General features: G+C 65.9%; 3 protein-coding genes across 22 annotated transcripts; 2 read left to right on the top strand and 1 right to left on the bottom strand.

Moving 5' to 3' along the window:
- The first annotated feature begins 1,658 nt into the window (after positions 1-1,658).
- MFSD3 (major facilitator superfamily domain containing 3) lies at positions 1,659-3,822 on the top strand. 3 transcript variants are annotated; one of them, XM_047724196.1, is made up of 5 exons: positions 1,661-2,561; positions 2,917-3,064; positions 3,155-3,279; positions 3,347-3,456; positions 3,560-3,822. In XM_047724196.1, the coding sequence occupies exons 1-5, from the start codon at positions 1,880-1,882 to the stop codon at positions 3,731-3,733; spliced, it is 1,239 nt and encodes a 412-aa protein (XP_047580152.1). In that variant the 5' UTR covers positions 1,661-1,879; the 3' UTR covers positions 3,734-3,822. The 3 variants fall into 3 exon arrangements, with proteins under 3 accessions (XP_047580153.1, XP_047580151.1, XP_047580152.1); XM_047724197.1 differs by lacking the exon at positions 3,155-3,279 and having other exon boundaries at positions 1,659-2,561; XM_047724195.1 differs by having other exon boundaries at positions 1,660-2,561; positions 3,155-3,456.
- Positions 3,823-3,833: 11 nt separating this feature from the next.
- Positions 3,834-12,827, bottom strand: RECQL4 (RecQ like helicase 4). The gene is made up of 25 exons (XM_047728632.1): positions 12,702-12,827; positions 12,527-12,586; positions 12,196-12,410; positions 10,703-11,081; positions 10,055-10,088; positions 9,855-9,955; positions 9,574-9,717; positions 8,701-9,281; positions 8,509-8,608; positions 8,294-8,438; positions 8,066-8,176; positions 7,835-7,963; positions 7,658-7,750; positions 7,442-7,578; positions 6,908-6,991; positions 6,651-6,830; positions 6,393-6,572; positions 6,179-6,320; positions 5,839-6,101; positions 5,478-5,754; positions 5,253-5,382; positions 4,743-5,171; positions 4,513-4,660; positions 4,259-4,367; positions 3,834-4,167 (listed from the first exon to the last, which is right to left on the bottom strand). Exons 1-25 carry the CDS (start codon positions 12,825-12,827, stop codon positions 4,043-4,045), a joined length of 4,422 nt encoding a protein of 1,473 aa, XP_047584588.1. The 3' UTR covers positions 3,834-4,042.
- LRRC14 (leucine rich repeat containing 14) lies at positions 9,614-14,419 on the top strand. 18 transcript variants are annotated; one of them, XM_047724181.1, is made up of 7 exons: positions 10,901-11,042; positions 11,158-11,203; positions 11,594-11,667; positions 11,765-11,908; positions 12,161-12,514; positions 12,718-13,298; positions 13,388-14,419. In XM_047724181.1, the coding sequence occupies exons 4-7, from the start codon at positions 11,894-11,896 to the stop codon at positions 13,953-13,955; spliced, it is 1,518 nt and encodes a 505-aa protein (XP_047580137.1). In that variant the 5' UTR covers positions 10,901-11,042; positions 11,158-11,203; positions 11,594-11,667; positions 11,765-11,893; the 3' UTR covers positions 13,956-14,419. The 18 variants fall into 18 exon arrangements, with proteins under 18 accessions (XP_047580130.1, XP_047580139.1, XP_047580131.1 ...); XM_047724179.1 differs by having other exon boundaries at positions 12,714-13,298; XM_047724177.1 differs by lacking the exon at positions 11,765-11,908 and having other exon boundaries at positions 11,158-11,304.
- Positions 14,420-14,493: the final 74 nt, after the last annotated feature.

Here is a 14,493-nt window from a genome sequence, read left to right as displayed (position 1 = left end):
CTGCAGACGTGGTGCCCCTCACGGGCTGGGTCTCTTCGTGGCCTCTGGTCTTGAGGCAGACACGGCAAACTTCACGTAAAAGTGAGGAGGAGTGCAGGTGTGAAGGAAGGCAGCAGGGTAGGCACGAAGCTGGACGAAGAAACCCGGGAGCTGAGTCCCAGGGGTGGCCACATCTGAAAACGTAGTCTAAGAAAGACGCAGCCAGACGGCCCGGCTGCGCCCTCCTGTATCACCCACCTGTCCCCTGGCAGGCAGCACAGAGAGCACACTGAGCTGTAAGACGGAGCGGGCGGGCTGGGTGAGCGGCAGGAAACGGAGTCCCAGTGAGGACTCAAGGAGGAAGCCTTGGTACCCCTCCTGAACCAGCAGGTGGCGAGGCGCTGCGCCCGAGGCTGCTGGAGGAGCCAAGGTGGGGGTGGGGAGAACGAACACATAGGTCTTGCTTTGTTTGTATTGGGTTTGGAGTATGTGACATCCTAGTGCAAACACAGCCCTTGGGCTGGGAGGCAGCGAGGGGGGCCTCCCACGCTGGAGCACCCAAGGGCAGGTGCCGGGGGAAGGGCTGTAAAATGCTGATGCACAGGCACCCCGGGGAGGCCCAGACTGGGAGTGGGTGTGCAGCCCTAGGTCCTGGCCCCGGGAGCAGAGATGGCGCTTACTGTGTGCACGACAGGCACGGTTGTGGGTCGCTGCCATCTTGGGGAGGGACGCTAGTCCTCATTTTACAGATGAGGAAGCTCGTCGAAGTGACAGGAGACCCACTCCAGGTGGCTTCACCAGCTGTTCCTCTAGGGGTTGGGTCGGCTTCAGGGGGTTCAGAGACAGGGGGTTCAGAGACGAACGAAGGCTCTAGCTCTGTCCGCTCCGGAGGTGGTTTTTGTTTTGTTTTTTAAAATTTTATTTGTCAGAGAGAGGGAGAGCGAGCGAGCACAGGCAGACAGAATGGCAGGCAGAGGCAGAGGGAGCTCCCTGCCGGGCAAGGAGCCCAATGCAGGACTCGATCCCAGGACTCTGAGATCATGACCTGAGCCGAAGGCAGCGGCTTAACCCACTGAGCCACCCAGGCGTCCCCGGAGGTGGTTCTTAACCACGGGCTGTACTCACTTCCTCCTCTGGGCCTCGGGAGTCCTGTGGGTGCCACTGTGAGCAGGAGGGACCACGCGAGACCCCCTGTGTTTGGCTGCTCTAACCCTAACCCTAACCCCTCCACCAAGCCAGCACCAGGGAGGCGGGGCCTGGGTGGGCCTCTCCTGGCCTGGTCACCGACCCTGGAGGGTGTCTCCGGCAGCAGCTGGCTGCAACGCCCCTGCTGAGACCTTTCGTGGCCCCGGGCGTAAGCAGTAGTGGGTCATGGGCACTTAAGAGGCCGGCTCCTCCCTGGGCACTGCTGGAAGGACCCCGTGGGCACAGCAGCACCCAGGTTGCAGGTGAGACATCACGGAAGCACTTGTGGGAATTCAGGGTGTGGGTCCAGGGGGTCTGGGAGCCGGACCTCATCATACCCTTGGGGGAGGGGCCAAGGTGGGCCGCCCGCTCAACGCCAGGTAGGCTAGTGGCCGCCCGGCCCGCGGCTCCCGGGCCGCACCCATGTTGGCCACTGGGGGCGCCCGAGGGCGGGCGGCGCTCTGGCCCGCTCGCGCGCTCAGTGTCCGCGCGTTGCGCGCCTGCGTAGTGCGCACGCCTCAGGACCCGCGGGCGACTGCCTGTCCCAGCGTGAGCTCACCGGTCCCGCTCGAGCCATGCAGTCGTGTGACCCCTGACCGGCCCAGATCCCCCTCCGGAACCGCTCTGCCCCGGCGCCAGGTTCTGGTCCGGCCTTGAACCCAGCCCCGGCCCCCGCCCCCCAGCACTAGACCCCGGGCGCCCCGCTCTCCTGGCCATGCGGCGGAAGCTGCTGCCGCTGGCCGGCCTCTACCTGGTGCAAGGCCTGCCCTACGGGCTGCAGTCTGGCCTGCTGCCCGTGCTGCTGCGGGCGCGAGGCCTTTCCCTGACGCGCGTGGGACTGGCCAAGGTGCTGTACCTGCCCTGGCTGTTTAAACTCGTGTGGGCCCCCCTGGTGGACACGCGGGGCTCCCTGAGGGCCTGGCTGATGCTCAGCACGGCTGCGCTGGGCCTGGTGTGCGGGCTGCTGGCCGCCCTGCCACCCGCGGAAGCCGGCCCGGCTGGGCTGCCGGTCACTGTGGCGGGGCTGCTGCTGTTGCTGAACCTGGGTGCGGCTGTGCAGGATGTGGCCCTGGACACGCTGGCCGTCCAGCTCTTGGAGCCAGCCGAGCTGGGGCCCGGTAACACAGTGCAGGTGGTCGCTTACAAGCTGGGGGCAGTGTTGGCAGGAGGGGGCCTGTTGGCCCTGGTACCCACGCTCTCCTGGCCCCTGCTCTTCCTGCTCCTGGCCGCTACCTATTGGTTGGCTGCTGCCCTCGTCTGGGCAGCGCCGGCCCTGCAGCAACTGCCTGCGTCCGGGCCGCCCGAACCACCCCTCCGCAGCATGCACCTTCTGCGGGACCTGCTGGCCATGCCCGGTACTCTGTGGACGGCAGGCTTCGTGCTCACTTACAAACTGGGTAAGTGAGGCCGTGAGTCAGGCAGCAGCAGGGTGGGAGCCTGGGGGACCTCCGGCGGGTCTCCAGGAGCCCTGGAATCCATTTGGTGGTCACCTTCGGGGGGCGGGTGTTAGCATAGCAGGCTGGAGTTCAGCCTGGTTCTCCAGCTCTTGCTGCACAGCTCCCGTGAGCTCCAGCCACAACGCCTCGGGTCTCTGATGCCGCCTTATGCTGACCCTAAGCTTGCCTGATGCCCAGCCCCAGCTATCTCCAGGCACCTGGGGCCCAGAACGGAGGCAGTGCCCAGCTAGGGGCGTGTCTCTAAAGGCCCCAGGGTGAAGGGAGGTGGGAGCCCCTGCTCACATTCTCCCCACAGGTGAGCAGGGTGCTAGCAGTTTGTTTCCGCTCTTCCTGCTGGACCACGGCATCTCCACTCCAGAGCTGGGGCTGTGGAACGGTGTGGGCGCCGTGGTCTGCTCCATTGTAGGCTCGTCCCTGGGTGGGGCCTTGCTGGCCAGGCACAGGTGAGCCCTCCCCAGCCTGGCTCACTCACCTGCACCCACCCGTCCTGTGCCCAACTCCCTGACCCGCCGCCCCCCATCTCCCCACCTCAGGCAACCACTGCCCCTGCTCAGGTCAGTGCTCTGGTTCCGTCTCGGGGGTCTGGCCTGCCAGACCACCCTGCTCTTCCACCTGGACACCCCAGGGGTCAGGTTGGGCCCCAGCACCGTCCTGAGAGGTGAGGGGCTGGCTGCGGGAGGGGAGGGGTCCTGTGTCCTGGGGCCCGCTGACCTTGGCCCTCCCAGGGGCAGCCCTGCTGAGCCTATGTCTGCAGCACCTCCTGGGGGGCCTGGTCACAACCACCACGTTCACCCTGATGATGCGGTGCAGCCAGCTGGTGCCCCGGGCCCTGCAGGTAAGGGGGCTGCAGCGGGGACGTGCAGGGGGGCTGCAGGGCTGGCTGGGATCCAAGTGACCCCTCACCCGACCTCCTGCCCCGTCCCTCCTCGTCCCTGCAGGCCACACACTATGGCCTCCTGGCCACGCTGGAGCTGCTGGGGAAGCTGTTCCTGGGCACGCTGGCTGGAGCCCTGGCAGACAGCCTGGGGCTGCCTCTCTGCTTTGCCTTCTTCCTGGCTCTCTCAGGCATGCCCGTGCTGTACTTGAGCCTGGCCCCGGGCAGCCTGGCCTGAGCTGGGTGCCCACCGGCCTAATAAAGCTGGGTGTGCCCGTGGCCTGGCTAGCTGGGCTGTGACACGGGCAAGGCTGTCCTCAGAAAAGAGTTACTAAGAATGACTTGAGCATTTTTTATTCTGCATTTTGGGGCCTCCTTGCCCCTGCACTTCTGATGGTGGGTTTTCCCCAGGGTAGTCATTGTCGTGGCCACCAAGGTCCCTTTCCCCTGACGCACAGCCACACCTGACCCCCTCCACACTGTGGCCAGGCCACAGGCTGTGGAGGCGTCTGAGGTGGGGGAGCAGGGCCGGCCCATAGCACGGTGGTCAGCGGCCCCAGCGCAGGATCTCCTCTGTGGCCAAGCGCATCAGGGCGGGGAAGCTCAGGCACAGGTGTCTCCTCCAGAAGCGCCGGTCCCGCCCATACACCTGCGCTGGGAAGCGGGGGCTTCCTGCCAGGGTACAACGGGGCGCAGTGCCCTGAGGACTCTGGGCCAGGCCCCACCCCCACCCGTGTCAGAGCCCAGCCTCCCAGGCCCTCACCGATGCCGTGGAAGATGCGGGCTACAGCCCTGCCTGAGAACTGCTGCTCTGGCCACGAGGACAGAAGGTGGCGCACGTCCCGGCGAACCTGGTCCTCCCAGTCCTGGATCTGTGGAGGGCGGGGACGTGAGGCCACTTCCACGGTGCCAGGTTCCACACAGCCCACCGCGTGCAGGCCAGGAGGCGGAGTGTGCGTGTGTGTACGCCTGCGCGCTGGCTGAGCTCACTGCAGGCCAGGAGGCACTAGCTCTCACCCCTGCCTGTCCTGGCTCCGGGTCCTGATCGTCTTCCGTGTCCCCGGGACCCTCTTCCTTGAAGTAGCAGCTGAGCAGGGCCTTGAGCCTGGTGCTGCGCTCTTCACTGGGCTGCTCCAAGCAGGGCCCGCAGCTGGGGAAGGCCACGCTGGGGTGAGAGGCATCTGTCAGAGCTGCCCCCCTGCGGGGCGGGGTGGAGGTGGCCCCGGGCCCATCCGCCCCTCCTGCACCTGTGAAAGGCCCAGAAGGTGCGGCGCAGGCTGGCCAGGGCCTCCCGCTCTCGGGCTTGTATGTGGCCGTACAGGAAGTCACAGATCTGGTCCCTCTCGGGGGCTGTCAGGTCTCCAGGACTGCGCAGACAGAAGGCGAGCTCCCGGAACTCCACCTGCACCCCCGTGTCCCGACGTGCACCTGCCAGAGAGCTCATCACATGCGGGCAGGTGGGCGGCAAGCAGGTCCGGGGCCGAGTGGGCCGGGGGGAGGGCGCACCTGTCGTGGGCTCGGGCTCCCACTGCAGCTGACGGAGAGCCCGCTGTGCTGACGCCAGCTTCCAGCCCGCCGAGTCCGCCAGCTTCACAACGTCAAACTCTACAGAACAGCCTCCCCCACCTGTGTTCTCCGGCGGCTGCTGGGCCAAACATACAGCCAGGAGGGGACACCTGTCCCAGGATGAGGGACACGTAATTAGCCATCCTGGCTCCGTGTCTTCGGCCCCAGCCTGGGCCAGGACGTGTGCTCACCTGTGGGCCAGAGCCAGGAGCTGGGGGGCACCCCCAGGGCAGCGCAGGTGGCACCGGGCGTAGGTGGGTGCCAGCAGCTCCAGCCAACATCGTGGGTGTAGCTCCAAGTAGCACAGCAGGGTCTCAATGGCTGGGGGTGGGGGACGTAGAGCCGGGCTCAGGGACATGGGCACGTGGGGATGCAGGTGTGTGGGGACGTCCCCACTGCCGTCCCCAGTTCCTCACCCTCCTCGGGCATGTCCAGGGCCTGCACCAGCGGCTGCACCGGAAGTGCCCGCTGGTGGCCTGGGCACCGGGCTGCACGCTGGCTGCTGGGCTGCTCAGCCTCCCTCAGGGACCCGGCCACAGGTGTCTTCTGGCTTCCGGCTCCGTCCTTCTCTGGAGGCCGTTGGGCTGGGGCACAGGTGCAGGGGGGAAACACGCACTGGACCAGTTTCTTCACGGCGAGAAAGTCGGCTGCATCGGCGTGCACGCGTCTCCGTAGCTCCTGCAGGTCCTGGCCCTGTGGCACGGCAGCCGTGACCGTGGGGCGTGGGGCGTGGGGGTGCTGTGGGGGGGCGGGGGGCTCAAGGGGGCAGACAAGAACCTGGGGTTGTAGGAAGAGGTGGCAGTGCGCAGGCTGGCCGTCACGCCCAGCCCGGCCCACAGCCTGCACGTAGGTCTCCAAGCTCGCGGGCAGCCCCAGGTGCAGCACAGCCCGCACGTCCGGCCGGTCCAGCCCCATCCCAAAGGCCACCGTGGCCACCACCACCCGCAGCCTGCCGTCCATGAAGGCCTGCTGCACCTGCCGCCGCTCCCGGTGACACATGCCGGCGTGGTAGGCTTTGGCTATGGCCTCAGGGACCTGGCCTGCAGGGAAGACACAGACGGTCGGGTGCACTGTGTTTCTGGGGCGGGTCTGTGGGGCACAAGCCTGCCGACCTCACCTCTGGGCCCCAGGTCCTGGGACACATGCAGGCAGGTGCGGAGCAGTGCGGCGACACGCTCTGTGTCCTGGCGTCTGTTGCAATAGATGATGATGGAGCTCAGAGCACGAAAGCGGTCACTCTGCAGCAATGTCACCAAAGCCTGGTGGGTGACAGCGGTCAGTGGGGGCTGTCAGAGGCTGTACCTCTGGTGGGCCCAGGTGTGTCCACCTACCTGCTCTGGGTCTATGTCCATGGACACAGAGAGGTACAGGTTGGCAGGGACAGTGACCGGCTCACGGAGGACAAGCTCCTCGGCCACGCCTAGATGCTGGGCCACATCTCTCGAGGTGCTGCGTGTGGCCGTGGCCGTGAGACCCAGGAAGCAGCGCACACCCAGGTGTTCCCGCAGCACCTGTGTGGGAGCAGAGCCGGTAAGGGTGCCCAAGCCATCCTCCCTGGCCTGCTCCCTCGTACCCCGACTCAGGCTCACCTTGCAGACACGCAGGTAGCAGGGCCGGAAGTTGTGGGACCACTGGGAAAGGCAGTGGGCCTCATCGACACAGGCAAAAGCGACCGGAGGCAGCTGAGGGAGGCAGCCAGAGGTCCCCAACCCAGCCCCAACCAGCGCCTCTGGCGACAGCATCAGCACGTGCACCTGTGCTGCCTGAACCTGAGAGTGCAAGGTCAGGAGTGTCACGGAAGGGCCAGTCTGGTCCCCTGCCCGTCTTGCCACGCGAGGCCCCTCACCTTCTTCAGGACAGACTCACGCTGCTTCCTGGTCATGCCTGAATGGATGCAGGCCACCTTCAGGCACGGGGGCAAGCCAGACACCTGCAGGGTCAGGAGAACAACCAGTGACAAGCCACCCTTCCTTGGTTCTCCCTCCAGTGGCTCTCCGAGCTGCTCGGGTTGACGGCGGCCGCCATCTCTGCTTTGGGCTCTCTGGGGAGAGAAAGCCCAGATGGCGGAGCCCACAGGACTGAGGGTCAGGGCTGCCCGTGAGCCTTGGCTCAGAAGCGCCAGGAACAGACAGGCCCTAAGGGGATGCCCACCTTCCCCAGTGCTGCTGCTCCTGGGGGTCGAGTCATGTCAGCCCAGGTGCCAGGTCCCTGCCGCCCTCGGGCCACTACTAGGCCTGGGGCTGTGTACAGCTGGCGGGCTGAGAACAGCGGAGCTCCTTACAGCCCTGACTGGGTACAAGCAGCAGCCCAAAGGAGCCAGCGGACCCGGGGGCACCAGTTCCTGCCTTCTGTGTGGGGCCCAAGGGTCCTGCCAGAGCACCTGGTCATCCATGAGAGACAGGAGGGGAGAGACGACCAGTGTGAGGCAGGGGCTCCGCCGGGCGTAAAGCAGCGCGGGAAGCTGATAGCACAGGGACTTGCCGGCACCAGTGGGCGACACCAGCAGCGTGGACATGCCTGGTGGGACCAATGGTCAATAGTGCCGCCCTGGGGCCGGGCCTTGGTCCTGGCCCGTCCCCACAGCAGCCAAGCTCACCAGAAAGGATCTGCATGATCACACGCTCCTGCCCAGGGCGGAAGGCTTGGTGCCCCAGCTGCTCTAGGGCCTGGAACACTTCAGCCGGTGTCTCTGTGGACACAGGTATTGGTCAGGAGAGCCCCTAGTTGCCCCCATCTCCCAGTAAAGGCTCTGCGCCAGTCAGCTTCTGCTCACCTGCCACTTGTCCCGAGGGCCCCGGTGGGTAGAGTGGTGGCACGGGGTGGTGCTGGCAGTGTGCCTGGGGCACAGGCTGCACAGTCACCAGCAGCTCAGGCCCAGCAGGCTCCGTGTCTATCTCACTCACTAGGATCAGACACAAAAAGGTGGTGTGGGAACTCTAGGCTAGACTAGAATCTTCCTGGAAAAAACACAAGTGGCCACAGCCCGCCTTCTTCCTTCATTCACCAGGTTGCTGGCAGCCGGCAGTGCCTGTCCTCTGCACTGCTTCGTCCGCGACGAGCTGGGTCTGCACGTCGTCTTCATTGTCACCGCTCTTCTGGGGACCCAGAGCAGGCTCTGCGTCAGGTATAAGGAGCTGCTAGCTTCTTCTGTTGGAGGGAGGTGTGCTCCCTTGCCCCCCGACCCCCCCAAGAGTACCACTGTCATCTGAACGGCGTTAGTGCAACCCCTCACCCAGAGTAGAAGTTTCACTTGACTGGGGGCACCGGGATGACCAGTGGCCTAGCTGTCCACACCGGAAGCAAAAATTCTTGACTGTGGCTCTGGGCTGAGCACCCCCAAAACACTCCCTCTTCTTCTGCCACTTCTGCTTCCACATCTGGGGGCCAAAAAAACGGTCACATGGTGAAAGGCGGTAGGGGTGAAGGGAGTGGCCGCCAGCACCTTACCTGCTTTCGGAGCAGCCTGCCACGGAGCGCCGGGCCCCGAACGTAGCGTTTCTGCTTCATGTTGAGCCGCACGTAATTACCTCCGCTCTGGACAGCTGGCCTAGAAAGGAGGTACCAACAGGCCATGGCCAAAGCCTACCCGACCCTAGCTCGTCTCAAGGTGACCCTACTGGGAGGCTGAAGCTGTGGTACCTGGGGGCTGTGGGGCCACTGGGGGGCTGTGCCCCCACGGGTTCTCCTGGGCAGGCTTCTGCGTGTTCTGGAGCCCCAGCTTCCTCAGGCAGAGGTCCCGCGTGACCGCTGTCCTGCTGGGCCTGCGTAGGACTCCCTTCTGGTTCCCTATTCCATGTCCACTTCTTGCCTTGTCTGTTGCCAGGTTGGGGGCTCTCTGCACGGACTCTGGCTGTCTGTAGGGCTTGAGTCTCAGGGCCAGCGCCGGGACCAAGGACAGGCGGGACACCTGAAGCCAGAGGTTGTGAGTCCTCTACACTCAGGTTAGGCTGGCAGGCCTCAGAAGCCCCCAGGAAATCTGGGGCCCCGTTTTGACACCGCTGTAGCCAGTCAGGGTCTAGAGAGCACAGTCGTAGGCTCAGGGATGCCTGTAGCTGCTGGAGGCAGCCTGGCCTCAGCCGAGGCCCACGAGGCTGGAGGGGGACCTCACTGACTTCTTCTGGAGAGACGGGGGCAGCCCCTGTGCCCGGTGGCCCTGGGGAGGGCATCTTGGACGAGGGTCTTCGTGGAGGTCGGGGTATGTGGCCCAGGACTGGCCCAGCCTGAGAGGGGAAGGACAGGCCAGCAAGCGGGAACTCAGATGTCTGGGCTGCTTCAGACTCTGAAAGCCGCCAGAATGTCCACCCTGAAGCACCAGTTGAGGTGAGAAGCCGGAGGTCGGCCCTGAGTCAGGAGTCCCACCCTGATTAAGGCTGGAAGGGCACGTGTGACCCCGGGGGTACAGGTGCACACGTTTGGAAGGGTTGAGGAGAAAGGCTCTGCCCCGACCCCATCGCTGGGCGGAGACCGGCTCCGCATGCAGAAGGGACGCGCTGACTGGCCGGTAACTCTCACCTGCAGAGTGGCCTTCAGGTTGGCCTTGAGCCTCTTCCCGTAGTCGGGCACAGACCCCACAGTACTTGTCCCACGGGGAGGAGCGGGTGGACTCTGGGCCGCAGCCCGATTCAAGTGCGGCCCCCAGCAGCTGGGCTCCGGCACCTGCAGGAGAGACGGTGGGCGTCCGGGCCCCCCGAGCCCTGCCCCCTCCCGGGGTCCAGTCCTTCCCCGGGCTCTGCGTCCCCACAGAGGCCTGGTCGCGACTCCTGGCTCTGCCACAGGCGCCCGACCCTGGGTACCTCCTGCGCCGCGGCGGGAAGCGACTGCTCGGGGTTGCGAGGTCCCACGCCGCCGGCCCCGCCCAGGGCCCCCTTCAGGACGCGGTACTCTCGGTAGAGCGCTGCGGGGTGCGGTCAAGGGTCACCAGGTGCCGCCGGCTCCCTCCCCGCCCGCACCCTCCCGGCCGCGCTCCCTCCCGCCGCGCTGTCCCTGCGCTCACCGCGGGTCTCCTCCGGCGCCGCCTCCACGTCCTCCTGCGGAAGGAGCGCGTCAGGCCGCAGCCGCACCCTCCGCCCCCCGCCCCCCGCCCCCGGGCAGCCCGCACCTGGCCCGGCCGCCGCCCGCACCGCCTCCGGAACGCGCGCTCCCAGTCCCGCAGCCGCTCCCGCACGTCCCGCAGCCGCTCCATGGCGCCGGCCGGGCGGCCCCGGGCCCCGCGAATCTCCCGCCTCGAGGGCGACGCCGGCCGCCGGCCAATGGGGGCGCCCGGTAGGGTCGGAGGCGGGGCGGCTCCGCAGCCGCCGCCGGGACAGCCAATCAGGGGGCCCTGGTGGGGCGGCCAATGGGTGGCGATTACGTCATCGCGGCGCGCGGAGGCGCTGGGCGGGGCGCCGCGGACGGCGAGGCGGGGCGGATGGCGGTGGCAGCGGCAGCGGCCGTGGGGCCGGTGAGCGCGGGGCGCCGGCCGGAGAGGGAGCGGGGCGGCGTGCGCACCCCGGCCCTGCCTGGCCGCAGGAAGCGGGCGGGCGCTTGGGGCGGCGCCGCCCGGGAGGCGGGAGCGGGAGCCGGCCGGTTCGTCCGCGGGGTGGGGAAGGACCTGGAGCCCTGCGTCTGGCACAGCGACCTCGGACCCCGGGGGGCGACGCACCGGCTTCGAGGGGCAGATCGCGTCGGGGAGGCGGAGGGCGTCGCCTCGAGGGTCTCCCGCGGCTCGAGGCTGGGAGGACCCAGGCGGGGGCGTCTTCGGGGAGACGCCGGGAGGCGCGGGCCGCGCGGGAGGGGGCGGCGGCCCCTGCACGGAGGCTCCTCCCACGGTGACCACACTGGCTGCTCTCGCTTCCTCTCGTGGCAGGTGCTGGTCGCTCGGTCCTGTCACAGCGAGGTATGAGTCGTCCTCGCGACGTTTGTCTCCAGGCAGCGCAAGGCCGGGGGTTGGCGTTCCGGGCGCCTCCAGAACCAGTGCCCTGAGGACTCGCGTTGTGCATGAGGTTGGGAAGCGCGGGGCCTCTGGAGCCAGACTGCTCCCCCTGCCCCGGGCTCATCGCCCAGGCTGTGACCTTGGGCTGGCAAGGTGTAGAGCTTGGTTTTCTAATCTGTTCCCAGGGGTAGGACCGGGAAGCGGTTTTGAGGATGAGGTGCTTGGCGCGCAGTAAGTCCGCTGAGTGTTGCTGCCGCCGAAGTCAGTAGTCGAGCCGGGGTCCAGGTGCCCCGCAGCCCCAGGCATGTCCTGTGTGCCTGTCGTTAGCCTGGGTGCGCATTCCACGCTGTCTCTACCTGTCTGAGCAGCTCTTGGTCTGGGGCCTACTGAGTCCCATGGGTCTGAGACTGGGTCTCTCACTGTGGATCTCCGGGGGGCGGGGGGCAGAGCGATAAGACAGGTGGCAAGGACCTTGGTAGGTGAGGTTTGCTGTCTGTGGGCCTGTGGGGTCTCCGTGCTTGGCGGTACTACTGGACGGTAGTAGTTAAGACCTGAGGATCAAGCCTGTCTGGACTCAACGTTCCTTGGGTGCCAGGCTTTTTTTTTTTTTACCTTTGCTAGTGCTTACTAGGCTGCATCAGTGCTTCTCGCTCCTGTCCAAGGACAACCCGCCAGAGCTGGAGGAGAGTGGGGAGGTGAATTGTGATGCGGCTTCCCGCCCCCTCGCAGTGTCCTGCCTCCTCCACTGCTTGTATGGTGGGGGAAGGGCCTGAGCTCTGTTCTCCTTTTGAGGAAGAGAGTGTTTCTGATAAGCCGCTTTGTGACTTGGGAGCCTCAAGTACAAGTCGGGTGGAGGGAGGGGCTGCAGAGCAGTAGCCCTGAAAACCACGCCTAGGCAAGCTGGTCCTTGCCGATGCTGCGATGTTTGTGTACTGTGTGAGGACTGCATTTCCCTAGAGGCCCCATGCTTCTGGAGGGAGGGAACTGGGGGGTGTGGCCTTGTTCCTGTTTCCACTTCGCCCATTGCTTAGGCACTTAGCACTTGCTCCTCAGTGCCAAGGTCCTCCACTGAGTGCTGGCGCTGTGCCAAGTGCCATGTTGGGCTTGCTTGCTACCAGTGACGGAGGAGGTCGTGGCTGGGTGGTGGCCTGGGGCCTGTCCTCCCCGCTGAAGGGCCCTTCCCTGCAGGTGGCTTCCTGCCTGGCCCAGCGCGATGCACACACTTGTGTTCCTGAGCACACGGCAGGTGCTCCAGTGCCAGCCAGCTGCCTGCCAGGCCCTGCCCCTGCTGCCTCGAGAGCTCTTCCCCCTGCTGTTCAAGGTGGCCTTCATGGACAAGAAGACTGTTGTGCTTCGCGAGCTGGTGCACACATGGCCCTTCCCGCTGCTCAGCTTCCAGCAGCTGTTGCAGGAATGTGCCCACTGCAGCCGGGCCTTGCTGCAGGAACGCCCCAGCACAGAGAGCATGCAGGCTGTGATCCTGGGGCTGACGGCCCGGCTCCACACCCCAGAGACGGAGGCTGGTACACAGCCTCTCTGCAGGTATGAGCTTACCTGAGGGGCCCTCAGGCCCTGGGCTGGGGCGGCGTTGCGGTGGTGGTGCAGAGAGGTCCCCTGTGAGGCTCCAGGTTGCTCAAGAGCTCAGTGCAGTAACGGTCATGTTGCTCCTGTCCCAAGATGGCTGGGAGTGGGTGTGGGCTCTGCTCCCTTGTCTCCTGCTTCAGCCTACCCGTGCTCCCAGGAAGCATGCCCTGCGAGTGCTGGACATGACGGGCCTCCTGGACGACGGTGTGGAGCAGGACCCTGGTACCATGAGCATGTGGGACTGCACAGCAGCGGTGGCCCGCACCTGCATCGCGCAGCAGCAGGGCGGGACTGTGGAGCCTGGGCAGGCCCCCCTTCCTGTGGAGGTTCGTGTGGACCTGCGGGTGAACAGGGCCTCATATGCATTCCTGCGGGAGGCGCTCCGAAGCAGTGTAGGCAGTCCCCTGCGGCTCTGCTGCCGGGACCTGCGGGCTGAGGACCTGCCCATGCGCAACACCGTGGCTTTGCTGCAGCTGCTGGACGCGGGCTGCCTGCGCCGTGTGGACCTGCGCTTTAACAACTTGGGTCTCCGTGGCCTGTCTGTCATCATCCCCCACGTGGCCCGCTTCCAGCACCTGGCCAGCCTGCGTCTGCACTATGTGCACGGGGACTCCAGGCAGCCCTCTGTGGACGGCGAGGACAACTTCCGTTACTTCTTGGCCCAGATGGGCCGCTTCACTTGTCTGCGGGAGCTCAGCATGGGCTCCTCTCTCCTCTCGGGACGGCTGGACCAGCTGCTCAGGTGAGCAGGCCCCACTACCGCCCTGCCCTTCCTCTCCCTGAGACCTACTCCTGGTTCTGCCTGTCTGTGACCTCCTGTGTCCCCCATAGCACCCTGCAGAGCCCCCTGGAGAGCCTGGAGCTGGCCTTCTGTGCTTTGCTGCCTGAGGATCTGCGCTTTCTGGCACAGAGCCCACATGCCGTCCATCTCAAGAAGCTGGACCTTAGTGGCAATGACCTGTCCGGCAACCAACTCGAGCCTTTTCAGGGCTTACTGCAGGCGGCCGCGGCCACGCTGCTGCACCTGGAGCTGACCGAGTGCCAGCTTGCGGACACCCAGCTGCTGTCCACGCTCCCTGTGCTGACGCGCTGCGCCAGCCTCCGCTACCTCGGCCTCTACGGCAACCCGCTGTCCATGGCGGGCCTCAAGGAGCTCCTCCGGGATTCAGTGGTGCAGGCTGAGTTACGCACGGTGGTGCACCCCTTCCCTGTGGACTGCTACGAAGGCCTGCCCTGGCCGCCGCCGGCTTCTGTCCTGCTGGAGGCTTCCATCAACGAGGAGAAGTTTGCTCGCGTCGAGGCCGAGTTGCACCAGCTGCTACTAGCCTCAGGCCGTGCGCATGTGCTTTGGACCACAGACATTTATGGGCGCCTGGCAGCAGACTACTTCAGCCTATGACCTCCAGGCCGCGCTGGGGTTCAGGGCTGCTGCAGACCCCTCCTTGCCTTAGGTAGACGGACCCTTTCCTGGCACCCTGCTGGAGGCCTGACACGAGGCCCTGGTCTCAGGTTTCCTTGCTCCTGGGCGCTGTGGGCCTTCTTTTGCTTTGGGCAGTGCCGTTTGGTTTGCCTTGAGCCCATGCCCCTGACTGGCTGACTGTGGGCTTCAGGGCTGGATTCCAGGCCTGCACGGCCAGATTCGGTTTGGGTGCACTTGGCTGCCCTTGGTGTTCTGGTCCTTTCGGAGGGTGTTCTCTCTAGGCCCTTCCCAAGAGCGGACTGCCCTGGGGCTGAAGCTGGAACATGGACCTGCTTCAAGGAGCGCTGGGTCTCCCTGCCCTGGCACCCAGGAGACCTCCTGGCAGGGCTTTGGAGCCAGAAGGTGTCGTTAAGGTACAACGTGCAGTGTGTTTGGAACTCGAATTTGTGGTGTTTTTTTCTGTCCCGATTGGTCAGAGTGACTTGTCGCGGGCTCTGGCGTCATCCCCAACCTGCCC

This window comes from Lutra lutra, chromosome 4, assembly GCF_902655055.1.
Source record: "Lutra lutra chromosome 4, mLutLut1.2, whole genome shotgun sequence".
Lineage (NCBI taxonomy): Eukaryota > Metazoa > Chordata > Mammalia > Carnivora > Mustelidae > Lutra > Lutra lutra.
Note: the sequence above shows the minus strand (reverse complement) of the source record. Positions and strands in the feature narration are given on the sequence as shown.

Bases quoted from the DNA above. Each gene is read 5' to 3' on its own strand.
- MFSD3 (XM_047724195.1), top strand. From the start codon at position 1,880: ATGCGGCGGAAGCTGCTGCCGCTGGCCGGCCTCTACCTGGTGCAAGGC. The intron at 2,562-2,916 runs GTAAGTGAGGCC...TTCTCCCCACAG, and splicing joins CGTGCTCACTTACAAACTGG to GTGAGCAGGGTGCTAGCAGT. The intron at 3,065-3,154 runs GTGAGCCCTCCC...TCCCCACCTCAG, and splicing joins GCCTTGCTGGCCAGGCACAG to GCAACCACTGCCCCTGCTCA.
- LRRC14 (XM_047724172.1), top strand. From the start codon at position 10,242: ATGGCGCCGGCCGGGCGGCCCCGGGCCCCGCGAATCTCCCGCCTCGAG. The intron at 10,502-10,906 runs GTGAGCGCGGGG...CTCTCGTGGCAG, and splicing joins CGGCAGCGGCCGTGGGGCCG to GTGCTGGTCGCTCGGTCCTG. The intron at 13,299-13,387 runs GTGAGCAGGCCC...TGTCCCCCATAG, and splicing joins CGGCTGGACCAGCTGCTCAG to CACCCTGCAGAGCCCCCTGG.
- RECQL4 (XM_047728632.1), bottom strand. From the start codon at position 12,827: ATGCAGGTGCGGGCCACCGCTGCTGTGCAGTCCCACATGCTCATGGTA. The intron at 8,609-8,700 runs GTACCACAGCTT...CCTCCTTTCTAG, and splicing joins AGTGGCCCCACAGCCCCCAG to GCCAGCTGTCCAGAGCGGAG. The intron at 4,661-4,742 runs GTGCAGGAGGGG...CTCTCACCCCAG, and splicing joins ACCTTCTGGGCCTTTCACAG to CGTGGCCTTCCCCAGCTGCG.